This window comes from Dermochelys coriacea, chromosome 8 (assembly GCF_009764565.3).
Source record: "Dermochelys coriacea isolate rDerCor1 chromosome 8, rDerCor1.pri.v4, whole genome shotgun sequence".
Lineage (NCBI taxonomy): Eukaryota > Metazoa > Chordata > Testudines > Dermochelyidae > Dermochelys > Dermochelys coriacea.
Genome location: NC_050075.1, coordinates 29787724 through 29800301, shown reverse-complemented (window position 1 = coordinate 29800301; position 12578 = coordinate 29787724). Strand labels below are relative to the sequence as shown.

At 37.6% G+C, this 12578-nt stretch overlaps 1 protein-coding gene and 1 long non-coding RNA gene across 8 annotated transcripts in view; one reads left to right on the top strand and one right to left on the bottom strand.

Moving 5' to 3' along the window:
• PANK3 (pantothenate kinase 3) overlaps positions 1 to 8777 on the top strand; it is a 30965-nt gene extending 22188 nt beyond the window's left edge. For all 6 annotated transcript variants that reach the window (XM_038412500.2, XM_043491012.1, XM_038412498.2 and 3 more), the window contains one exon: positions 1874 to 8777. In XM_038412500.2, coding sequence (XP_038268428.1) covers positions 1874 to 1924 — 51 coding nt within the window. In that variant the 3' untranslated portion in view covers positions 1925 to 8777. The remainder of the gene's footprint in view (positions 1 to 1873) is intronic.
• The window catches only part of LOC122455550, a 44962-nt gene continuing 39657 nt past the window's right edge, over positions 7274 to 12578 (bottom strand). For both annotated transcript variants that reach the window (XR_006273802.1, XR_006273801.1), the window contains exon 3: positions 7274 to 8940. This is a non-coding gene — a long non-coding RNA (uncharacterized LOC122455550). The remainder of the gene's footprint in view (positions 8941 to 12578) is intronic.

The window sequence follows — 12578 nt, the reverse complement described above, 5'->3', positions numbered from 1 at the left end:
TTCTGGTCAGTTAAATTAAATAGGCATTTTGCCACAAGAGCTACTTGCATTTAGAGGGATTCAAATGGTTATGGACTATCTTAATTTGAGGGCAAATGCTCTCAGGAGTTGAAGATGTAAGGGGAATAAGGTTCAATTGCAGTGCTTCCCTTTTTCAACCTGCATCATATCAGTTTTTGAAGGTTGAGCTTTAACAAACTTTTTATTATTAGGTGTTTCAGTGAGGTATTGAAAATTCTGGAAGATGTAGTGTAATCTGCATATCACAGGCACTTCAACTCAGATTGTCGCAACCATTCTCCCAACAGTTTCTTATATAATCTGTTTCACATAGGGGTTAGGATCTGGTATTTTGGGACTCTATAGGTAATGCTCAGGAAGAAATAGTTATCTATATCAGTCCTCTGGGTTCAGTCTGAAGTGGGAAGGGGGGGGTCCCCACGAGAAGGACTTCAGGGATTTCCTTTCATCCTGTTTGTTCTTGGGTACAATTCAGGGATATTTGTTTAATGTCACCAACTGCTGCAGAGAGGTCCAACAGAATGAATGTGGATATTCTTTCCTTATCTATGGGTGGAATATTACCTACTAGTACCTTGCTGAAGCCTGAAGCCCACCTGAGGGATATAGGATGCTGGCAACTCAAAGTGCCATTGTGTATTTTTGCTGCTCTTGATTAGCTTGCTTTTATATCTTGAAAGGTTAGGAGCCGCCCTGTGTTCCAATTCTTCCACAACTGATACTTGCAGTGAACGGTCCAAATTCTTGGGGAGGCATTTGTCTACTTTTTTTGGTGGTCAGAGGCTAACCTGGTTGAGGTCAGCCTCTGCTGATGTAAGCTAATTTCTCCTACTAGGAGAGGACATGTTCTGGGGTTGAATGCAGACAGTCAGAATTTGAGTGATTTAGGCTTAGCGGGGTGTGAAGTTGTTGCCTCACTGGCAGAAGACTGAAAAAAATTGATAGAATTTCTATAAAACTACAGAATGTCACTGCTGTGATGGAGACAGTCTGTATCTGATGTTTTCTTCTACCCCCAGTATTCAAGTTTCCATTTCCTTTTGTCACTGATCATCAGAACAATGATGATCGATGGGAGCATGGGGTGGGAGACACACCTCAATGGTCGTATCTATAGCAGTAGTGAACGGTTGAAATTCCTTGCTAGTGCTATTCCTTGCACTTTTTTTTGGTTAGATTTTAAGGTTTGATTTTGGGGGACCATGACGGTGGTCATTTTGTCTTGCATGGGGAAAAAATTCTTGCTTCCACCTTGGTTATGAAGTGGTCCAGAGATAGAGAGGTGGTTCTTGTGTTTGTCCATATGCAGCCTCAAGGTCCAGTCCAAAGTATAGCTGGCTCTGTTCAGGCCTGAAGAATACCTTTGAGAAACTTAAGGTGGAGAGTTGAGATAAGTGCTGAACTACTGCCTCAGAGGTAATGTCCATGTGGATGTTGAAGTTTAAAGGTCAGCTAGTATCTCTATAGGCTCTTCTCAAAAGCCTTTGGTTTTGGTATATGTGCTCAAATACCATTGGTATGGGCCTTAGAAATACATTAGCTGTTTTTACAAACAAATGAAAAAATTTAATAGCTTTCAGTAATATATAGACTTTAGTAGGGGGGAAAAAAGTTAACCAGGGCATGTTAACTATGAAAAAAACAAAGTGTTTAATTTTGTAAAGTTTTGAGTACTTCAGATAAAAGGCAGTATATTACAAATGTATGTTGTTCTTCATACTTAGTGTGGGCCTTCCACGTACTCTTCTGTGGCTAAAAAAGGTTTTCTGAATATTGAATTTTAATGTGGTAGTTGAAACTTGGAATGACGGCTTTTTTTGTTTGTGCACTTTTTTTTTTTTTTTTTAAACAGGGATACTTTGGTGCTGTTGGTGCTCTTCTTGGATTGCCGAATTTCAGCTGAAGTACCAGATGCCACTACACTGAATTGTTTTCCACCTGGATGGCATTATTACTACATTGTTTAAGTCAACGGGAACCAAAGGAAAAAAAGCAGCAGTTTTGCTGCAGTTGTTTTTAAATTTAAGTGGTAAACTGCTGGATGTTACCATATTAAGAAAGTGGGATCTTGCTGTGTAAGGCATTTTTAAGTGAAATACCTGTGGGTTTTGCCTTATGATCTCCAGTGCTTGTAGCCAGTTTTGAACTTCTAATATGCAATACATCCTCTGAAAAACAAGCTTCCAAAAGAAAGAATTCCAGCCCTTTTAAGTGTCCATCATTTACAATAGTGTGGACTTAAACATGAAGCTTTAGTGCTAAGCAAATATCTTTTGTAGATAATCTGGTGAAAATGGTTTATTTTGATGAGTTTGTTTTTTGTCTCATTACTGCACTGTACTAAGAGCAGAATTGTATGTTTAAGACAATTGACCTGAAAACACCAAAGTGCCATCAACAGAAAGCAAAGCTATGTAGTGTAGAAGATTATTTCTCAAGATAAGGACAACATAAAAAGTGATAAAGCACTTAATATGTTCCAATAATTGCAGAATTTTGAGGTCTAATGGGAAAATATCTAATTTTTTAGCAAATATATTAAGTAAAAATACAGATAAGGTCAGCTACTGCTGCATTTCCACATATCTGTACTCTTGTGAAGCTTTACATTTGTTCAATTCATTTATTGAAAGGTAGATATCGTATTTTGGGAAGATCCCTTTGGATTAGGTTCATGATTCAAGGAACGGCAAGCCTTTAGAAAAGGTATCTGACATTCAAAATTCCATGACCTTACATTCTAAATCACAACATTTTGATTTCATTCTCCTCTACTTGTGAAAGTCACCACAAAACCTGTGGAGTATATTTTTACCCAAAAGAGGCCCGGAACAAAATAATAGTATTACAGCTTGGAATTCTGTTGCTTTGGCATATCTTTGTGAGGATGCTTGAACAAATTCCATCCCTGCTCTACCGACTTGAAAACATTCAGTCCTTCATTTCATTAATCTTTAAACAAGATATTTCACTTCTAATAAGTCAGTCTCAAATCTATGTTGATGATTTTAATTTATCTTGTTTGGAATTGAAAGTTTGTTTTTGTAGCTCCAGAGTTTGTATTGCAGAGTCAAAAGGACCAGTGTTTAGTATACTTTGTTAAACAATTCCCATTATTGCAAACTGTGGCCTTGGGATAAACTGCATATTCTGAAACTAGTCTTTGTTTTGTCTACATACTATGTTCTCAGACTATTTTAAATTTTACAGTAGTTGTTTTACTGTTATAAGTGTTGCTGCAGCCAGGAGATAAAGGCTTTAGACCAGAAAGACCATGTTAGAAGTCAAGCCAGCTATGTATGTCAGTGTATTTAGTGTACCTCAGAAGAAATGCCCGATTTTTGCAGGAAGTAAATTAATGTAAAGTGTTTCCTGTGGATTCATTAAAAGCTATATCTGATTAGAATTCATTGATATGTTGGAATTAAACATGTTTTTTAAATGAATATGACTCTCTAAATCAAGTAAATGGGTAAGTATTTCAGAACATTGCTATGTTGCATTACAGCAGCAATTTTTTAGCCACATTACCTTTCCATATAATGTGCATAGAGGGGACTGAAAATAGTAAGTAGAAAATACTCTTTCTGGGGGGTTTTGATTTTTTGGTTTTTTTTTTTTTTTTTAGTTGAACTCCATAAAATTTTCTAAGGTCATGAAGTGCAGTGACTTTTATAGGGGTGAGATGGAGGCCATTTCATTCCACCCAGAGCAATGTCAACTTCAAATATAGATTGTCGTTGCTGCTGAGTACCTAAGCTAAATTTCCATTGTGAAGACTTTTAAATTGAGGCTTCAGTCTGGAAAGATAGAATCATTTCTAGAACTATGCTTATATCATTGAGCGAAGGCAGCATCAATCTGTGAAGCAAGTTGGTACAGCTTGGGTAAAGTGTGCCTTTATGAAAGTTGCTAGAGGTTTTACCATGACTGAGTTTATAAGCTAGTAGCTTAGTTAGTTTGCATTAAAAGCCAGTAGTAGGAAGAAATAATGTAGACTTGTTTCTTCTATGAACTTTTCACAGAGAGATTATTTGAAAACTCATTGCCGTAGATTACTTCTTCCGTATACATCCTGTACTACTGGAGCATAAACTGAGAGTTGCTTTTGAAGCAGGTTGTATATATTTGACCTGAAGATATTGAAAGTAAGTTTAGCTAAAATCTTTTTTCCAGTTCCCTAGCAAGACAGTCTGAGAGAAATGACCTTCATAAATTCAAGAAATATTAATTTGATGTAGCCTATGATACATTTTTGAAGTTAACATGGACACAGGAATACATTCATAAGTAATTCTTGAATAGCTGTATTGCATATATGCTATTAGTATTCCTCATGAGAAATAAGATGCATGTCCTACCTTTATATATTTCTTGCCTTCAACTTTGGAAAAAGTCTCTCGCCTGTTTTAGTTCCTTCAGCATAAGTCGGTTGGTGGTTATTCTTATCCCCCCTGCCCCCACCATTCTCCCCAGAGATTACCAGCAAAGCCTTGTAGCCCTCCTCTGCACCCCTTGAGATCCATCCTGATAGAGAGTTATTGGTTTTTTTGCTGGAGAGTGTTCAGGTACAGTTGCTGAGGTTTATTTGGTTATTTTTTTCAAAAACTTATAAATACAGCCTTTCGTCATCCGATCCAAAGATTGATTGTACCTTTAGTGGAGTCGCTAAGCATGGCAAGTACAAATTAAAGTAGCTTTAAATTTCTTCATCTAGATCTTTGTGTATAGAGCAAAAGAACTTGCCGGGGCTAAAAGGCTCACTTCCTTTAGAGTGAATCGCTGATGTAGGTTCACTACTTTCTTATCTTCTATGCTTTTACCTTCACATTTGGCACTCCTTTGTCTCAGTGCTACTTGGCGTTTCCTTACAGTAAAGGAACTCAGACAAGCTGTCATGTTATAGCAGAGGAAGTGCAACAACTTTCTTTGCAAGCTTGTGGATCCTCATGGCTATTGCTGAATTCTCAAACAGGGAACCACTTTCTTCAAGTAGAGATTTTTCCCTTGAAAGAAAAAAGCAAAGCTCATTCTGAATGTAGCCGGTCTCAAATCAAGCCAGACGAGTGCCTTTAATTTCTCGTATGGTGCCAATGATGTTAGTTTTGCTGGCACTGCAATTTGATACAAGAGTATTCTTGGCACCAATAATACTTTTATCACCCCAGACTGTTTACTGTAGATGTGGACAATAATTGTATCAGCATTTTAGGTGGTCTGCTAGACCAGTCAAGAAGACAGTATGAGCTTTCTGGTCTCCCATCTTCATGGCAAGCTAGTCTACTTTTGTTGGAGTATTTATGCCTACCAGTTTGTCTCCCCTTCCTCCCATTTGGATTTGTCCATGCATTATGTCAGAATGTTGTTTCTCTGCAATGATGCTTGCTTTTTGCTCCACAAGTACAGGCTGTTTCTGCATCGGACGCTTCCTTTTTATATGAAGATATCATGGACTGGTTGGTATAGCTAACAAATCTCTAACCATTCCCAACACCTTTCTAGTTGTTCTTAAGGTAACCGCCCTTTAAGGAACTCCTTTTTGCTATGTAGTTTGGACCTTTAAATTTAAGACCAAATCTAGAATACCGGCATTACATTTTTCTGTTAAGTTTGGGGGGTTTTTTTGTGAATCTAATAGTATTGCCATTTGTATAAACATCTTTCTATAAAACATCATTCCATTTAGAATCTGGGACTGTAAAGGCTCTGAACAGATCACTTTCCCCTTTTTTGTCATTAAGAGTGTTTTGTTTGCAGTGACGTGCGTCCAGCAACAAAGCACTTATGTGGTATTGACACTTCATGCAGTACTTCCTAGTGCTATTTAAATTTTTGGTATTAAGAGTTAAAGGCCAGGCTGTGTTACCCATTTTTCAAGGGATATATAAGAAATGCTTAACAATTCTGGTTCTTCAATAATACTTTTGCCTGCATATTAGTTGTATTGAAAGGTTCTATTCCTATTACATTCAGGTGGTTGGTAGTACACATCTTGTATATACATGTAAGGTATTCCTTGCCTTTTTAGTGTGAGGAGAATAAACAGCCTTTGTTATATTACAATTTTTTATATTCTACCTGAACCAGTGTAGATATTTAGTAAAGCACCACATTTTTGGAAGTGTTTTTTTAAGAAACTGTCAGATTCCAAATAACTGTGGCAAAAACTTATATTTCCTAATGTTTTAGGATAGCTGTGGGAGTTTAACATTTGAAAGTATTTTAAGGTGCTTGCACTTAGAGCAAAGTTGTGCTCTTTAAAGACTAATCAGTGTCTTCTTATGTTTATTCATTGTATAATCTTTCTTTCATGCCTTTACTGTTTTTGTAAATATCTCAATTATAAAACCTCTGTAAATGAATTGTTGGTATCCTAAGGAGACAGATTAGATTAGTTCAGTTCATAACAGAATTGGAGACAAGATGGTCTTATTACTAATCAGTTCAAGCAAAACAGAAGTATTGAGGTTGAACCAGTGTAGCTAAATAGGTGTAATCCACTTTCTTCTGCATCTAATGTAATATGCAATGAAGCTGGCTATTTCTTATGTTCATGTTCGCCTTATGAAATAGAGGTTTCTCCATCTTTCCCACATATGTATATTTAGAAAACCTGCAATGTGTAGCGTTGTTGGGTTTTGTTTGGATTAAGGAATTTACACAATACTGATGGTCACACTTAAGTATTGATAACCTAGCTGTGTATTTTACAGTAATAAGTTGGCAGGCATGTTTTGATAAATACAGTTGAAGTTACATTTTGAGATAAAATCCTTCCCCTTCAGGCTAAAGCACAGTGGCACAGGAAATTTTCAGCTCATTAAGAAGTTGGTGGGTTAGTTATCTGCAAAAACTTAATCAAATTTATGCAAGTCTGTGTTTAATATGGAGCAGATGGCGGGGCACTAAGATGCCTTCTCACAGTGTGGTGCAATAATTCCCCATTTATATTCCACAAAACCCTTAAGTGCATATTACTAAACCCTCTTGATCAGTTATACCTGGCTTTTCTTGTTAATATATTCCAAATATTGTTACCAGTATTATAAAATGTAATAATACCTTTAAAGAAGACTTGTAACCAAGCCTGTTTTCCAAGCTGACTTTACCTGCTTAGATCTGACATGTATAGAATACTGTATAACTGACTGCCAAATCCTGCTTGTCTTAGCTGCTAAGTAGCCTGTTGGTTTAAATGGGAGCTACTTTTAGCAGCAATGAAACATTTGGCCCCAAGATTCTTTTAAAAATGACACGCAAATGGGGAAAATAGTGCTGCTTTGCATATTGCTGCTGGTGCTAAATCATTTGGAAAAATTTAGAATTTTAAGTTGAAATTTAATTAAATTAGAAATTTAAGTTGTAAATAGAATTAATATTTATGGCCTGGTCCTTTTGATAGATTTGAAATTTGTCAAATTGCAACAATTTCTCATGGCCTTATGTCAAGCTTCCTTTTTTATATATTTGGATTGAAATTCATTAAGGTTAAGAGCCATTCATGGGGCTGGCTTTCTGTAAAGCTGATTACATTCAATTTGTGAATTTTATGACATGGATCACTTTCCATTTCTAGAATTTTAGTTTTAAAACTAGCTTTAGATGTTAATCTTATACTTTCACATGCTTTATCATTGTAGCTGTTTAGAGTAGACAAAGTTTTAGTACCAACTGCTGTGGGCTTACTGTGTCCTTCTGTGTTAGCACTTCAAAAAGTACAGCCATCACTAACTATTAATCGCTTTTGTTGAAAATTGTGAATTAGTTAATTTTAAAGGTTAACTTGTTAAGTAGTCCTATCCATAAAATAAACTGAAATAGGATTTCTGAATTGTTAATCTGCAGTAATAAGTTTTAATCTGTTCAAATTTCACAATTCCTTCAGCATGGATATTTTAGACCTTTGTAAATACAAAGCCTTTAAGCAGTTACATTGGCTTCAGATTGAACATTACAAAAGACTCATTTAAACACAGATTTTTGTAGGGAATGAGGATGTTTGGGGAAAAAAAATTAAATTTGCAGTACCAAGAACCTGAAAACTTGCATTACTTTGGTGTTGACTGAGATGGGACATAAGCAAAACATTGTCTTTTGATAGTCAGCACCATCTGTTTCTACATTTGTCATTTTAGCCATGTGTATTTTCTCACCAGCTGTAGGCCTTCTAGTGACCAAATCATACATTCAGAGTTTTTAGTTCCTTAGCAAAAGGGATAGTAAATCAAACTCCAAACCCACACGAGGAAGATGTTCTCCATAAGAGCCATTTCAGTTAAGTTGCCTTATTCTATTGTATTGTACTTATGTCTGAGCTTATTTGTTTACTGTTCCGACACTGAAGATATGATGTAAAAAGTACAATGTGCTGCAAATTTGTATTAACTTTATTAAATTATACCTTTATGTAAACTGTAGTACATCTCTTGTAAATTGTTTAATTTATTTTTTCCTTTTATAGCTGCTCATTATTGAATGTACAGAATAGATATAATGTAATTAAGTATTTTCATTGTGGCCAAATTGATTGTGCCTACAATGTAATCCATCCCTATCAAAACTGTATACAACTCTTTACTGCTTGCTTGCATAAATTAAGTTTGGATTTAATTTACTACTTTGTACTGTATTGCCATAAGCCAACTTCAGTATGATGGACCTACTTTTCTGTAGTTTATTTTTCTGGTTTTGTTCAGTATGAATGTTGAAACAGTACTTTGTCTTACTTTTCCTAATAAATAACTCCAGATTGTTCAGTCGTGCCTCCATTGTTCCTTTTCTTTGTGCTCCTTTGTTAGTCAATGCATAGCATCACAAATTACTGTTGTAATTGATATACTTTGTACTGTTGCATATAACTTAACAGTAGGGGAACAGGATGGGACCAACTCTCCAGCTCTTCTTCCTGTAGAGAAAAACCTGTAAAGGAAAGGTGAAATGAGTTTATGGTATAACTAAATTTTGATGTAGCTGCCATTTTTTAAATGTACAACTCATAAATGGCCCTACATTGATAGCCTGGAAGAAAAGAAACACCCAGGGAAGAAGGGAGATGGCTACGCTGTAGCTCCAGGTAAGTGACAAGAGACCCATCGCCTCTTTTCAAGTGGCCATCCCTGAACAGCCATCAGTATTTGCTTGTGGATTTTAGCCTAGAGGCTCTGACAGGAGATCCTCGCTCCCACTCATAGGCCTTGTCTACAATGAGGATTTTAGGGAAATCTCCAACTATTGCTCTAGTACCATAGAATCATAGGACTGGAAGGGACCTCGAGAGGACACCTAGTCCGGTTCCCTGCACTCATGGCAGGACTAGATATTATCTAGACCATCCCTGACTAACCTGCTCTTAAAAACCTCCAATTAGGGAGATTTCACAACCTCTCTAGGCAATTTATTCCAGTGCTTAACCACCCTGACAGGATTTTTTTCCTAATGTCCAACCTAAACCTCCCTTGCTGCAATTTAAGCCCATTGCTGCTTCTCCTGTCCTCAGAAGTTGAAGAAAAGTTTTTTCCCTCCTCCTTGTAACAATAGTTTAAGTACATAAAAGGTTATCAGATCTCCCCCTCAGTCTTCTCTTCTGCAGACTAAACAAACCCAATTCTTTCAGTCTCCCCTCATAGGTCATGTTTTCTAGATCTTTAATCATTCTGTTGCTCTCCTGTGGACTTTCTCCAATTTGTCCACATCCTTCCTGGACACAATACTCCAGTTAAGGCTGTATCAGCACAGAGTAGAGAGGAAGAATTACGTCTCGTGTCTTGCTTACAACACTCCAGCTAATATATCCCAGAATGATGTTTGCTTTTTTTGCAACAGTGTCACACTGCTGACTTGTATTTAGCTTTTGATCCACAATGATCCCTAGATCCCTTTCTGCAGTACTCCTTCCTAGGCAGTCATTTCCCAGTTCTTTATGTGTGCAACTTCTAAAGTGGGGTAATTTACATTTGTCCTTATTGAATTTCATCCTATTTACTTCAGACCATTTCTCCAGTTTGTCCAGATCATTTTGAATTTTCATCCTAGCCTCCAAAGCACTTGCGACCCTTCCCAGCTTGGTATTGTCTACAGACTTTGTAAGTGTACTCTATATGCCATTATCTAAACCATTGATGAAGACGTTGAACAGAACCAGACCCAGAACTGATCCCTGAGGGACCCCACTTGTTATTCCTTTCCAACATGATTGTGAACTCTTGATAACTACTGTTAATGGTTTTCCAACCAGTTCTGCACCCACCTTTTAGTAGCACCATCGAGGTTATAGTTCCCTAGTTTGTTAATGAGGCGGTCCTGTGAGACAGTATCAGAGGCCTTGCTGGGGTCAGGATATACCATGTCTACTATTTCCCCCATATACACAGGGTTTGTTACCCTGTCAAGGAGAGCTACCAGGTTGGCTTGACACAATTTGTTCTTGACAGATCCATGCTGACTGTTAATCACCTTGTTATCTTCTAGGTGTTTGCAAATTGATTGCTTCATTATTTGCCTCGTTATCTTTCCGGGTACTGAGGCTGGGCTGATGGGTCTGTGATTCCTCGGGTTGTCCCTAATCCCCTTTTTGTAGATTGGCGCTATATTTCCCCTCTTCCAGTCCTCTCTCCCATCTTCCATGACTTTTCAGAGATATTGGCTCAGATATCACCTCAGTCAGCTCCTTGAGTATTCTAGGATGCTTTTCATCAGGCCTTGGTGACTTGAAGACATCTAACTTGTCTAAATAATTTTTAACTTGTTCTTTCCCTATTTTAGCCTCAGAGTCTACCTCAATTTCACTGGTGTTCACTGTTAGACTTCCAATCACTATGAAACGTTTGAGTGAAAACTGAAACAAAAAAGTCATTTAGCCCTTTTCCCATTTTCACATGTTCTGTTATTGACTTTTCTTCACCATTCACTAATGGGTCTACCCTGTCCTTGGTCTTCCTCTTGCTTCTAATGTATTTTTAGAATGTTTCTTTGTTATACTTTGTCTCAAGCTAGTTTAATCTCGTTTTGTGCATTGGTCTTTCTAATTTAGTCCCTACATACTTGTGTTTGTTTACAGTTATCTTTGGAATTTTCCCATGTCATAAATATAAAGGGAATGGTAACCACCTTTCTGTATACAGAACTATAAAATCCCTCCTGGCCAGAGGCAAAACCCTTTTACCTGTAAAGAGTTAAGAAGCTAAGATAACCTCACTGGCACCTGACCAAAATGACCAATGAGGAGACAAGATACTTTCAAAGCTGGGGGAGGCGAGGAGGGGGGAACAAAGGCTCTGTCTGTCTGTGTGATGCTTTTGCCAGGAACAGATCAGGAATGCTCTTCAGAACTCCTGTAAAAAAATTAGTAAGCAATCTAGCTAGAAATGCGTAGGATTTTCTTTTGTTTAATGGCTGGTTAAAATAGCTGTGCTGAATGGAATGTATATTCCTGCTTTTGTGTCTTTTTGTAACTTAAGGTTTTGCCTAGAGGGATTCTCTGTTTTGAATCTAATTATCCTGTAAGGTATTTACCATCCTGATTTTACAGAGGTGATTTTTACTTTTTCTTTAATTAAAATTAGTCTTTTAAGAACCTGATTGATTTTTCATTGTTCTTAAGATCCAAGGGTTTGGGTCTGTGTTCACCTATGCAGATTGGTGAGGATTTTTATCAAGCCTTCCCCAGGAAAGGGTGTAGGGCTTGGGGGGATATTTTGGGGGGAAGACGTCTCCAAATGGGCTCTTTCCCTGTTCTTTGTTTTTAATACGCTTTGTGGTGGCAACATAGGGTTCAAGGACAAGGCAAAGTTTGTACTTTGAGGAAGTTTTTAACCTTTTTAACCTGGTAAGAATAAGCTTAGGGGGTCTTTCATGCAGGTCCCCACATCTGTACCCTAGAGTTCAGAGTGGGGAAGGAATCTTGACAGACCTAGTTTCCATTTTGTGTAGGACTTTTTTTTTATTTTATTTTTAGATCATTAAAGATCTCCTGGTTAAGCCAGCATAGTCTCTTGCCATCCTTCATTTCTTTCCTGTGCAGTGGGATAGTTTGTACTTGTGGTCTTGATAATGTCTCCTTGAGAACTTTCAAACTCTCCTGAACTGTTTTTTCCCTTAGACTTTGCTTCCCATGGGGTCTTACCTACCAACTCCCTGAATTTTCTAAAGTCTGCCTTCTTGAAATCCATTATTTTATTCTGTTTTCCTTCCTACCATTCCTTAGAATCATGAACTCTATCATTTCTTGATCACTTTCACCTAAGCTGCGTTCCACTTTCAAATTCTCAACCAGTTCCTCCCTATTTGTCAAAGTCAAATCTAATGAGTCAAATTCAGAGCCATTCGCCATTATCTTTGAAGACTCATGGCGATCGGGGGAGGTCCCAGATGACTGGAAAGGGACTAATGTCGTGCCCATCTGTAAAAAAGGCGAGGAGGAAGGTCTGGGGAACTGCAGGCTGGTCAGCCTTGCCTCAGTGCCTGGACAGATCATGGAGCCATTCCTCAAGGAATCAATTCTGAAGCACTTGGAGGAGGGGGAGGTGGTCGGGAACAGTCTGTATGGATTCACCAGGGGC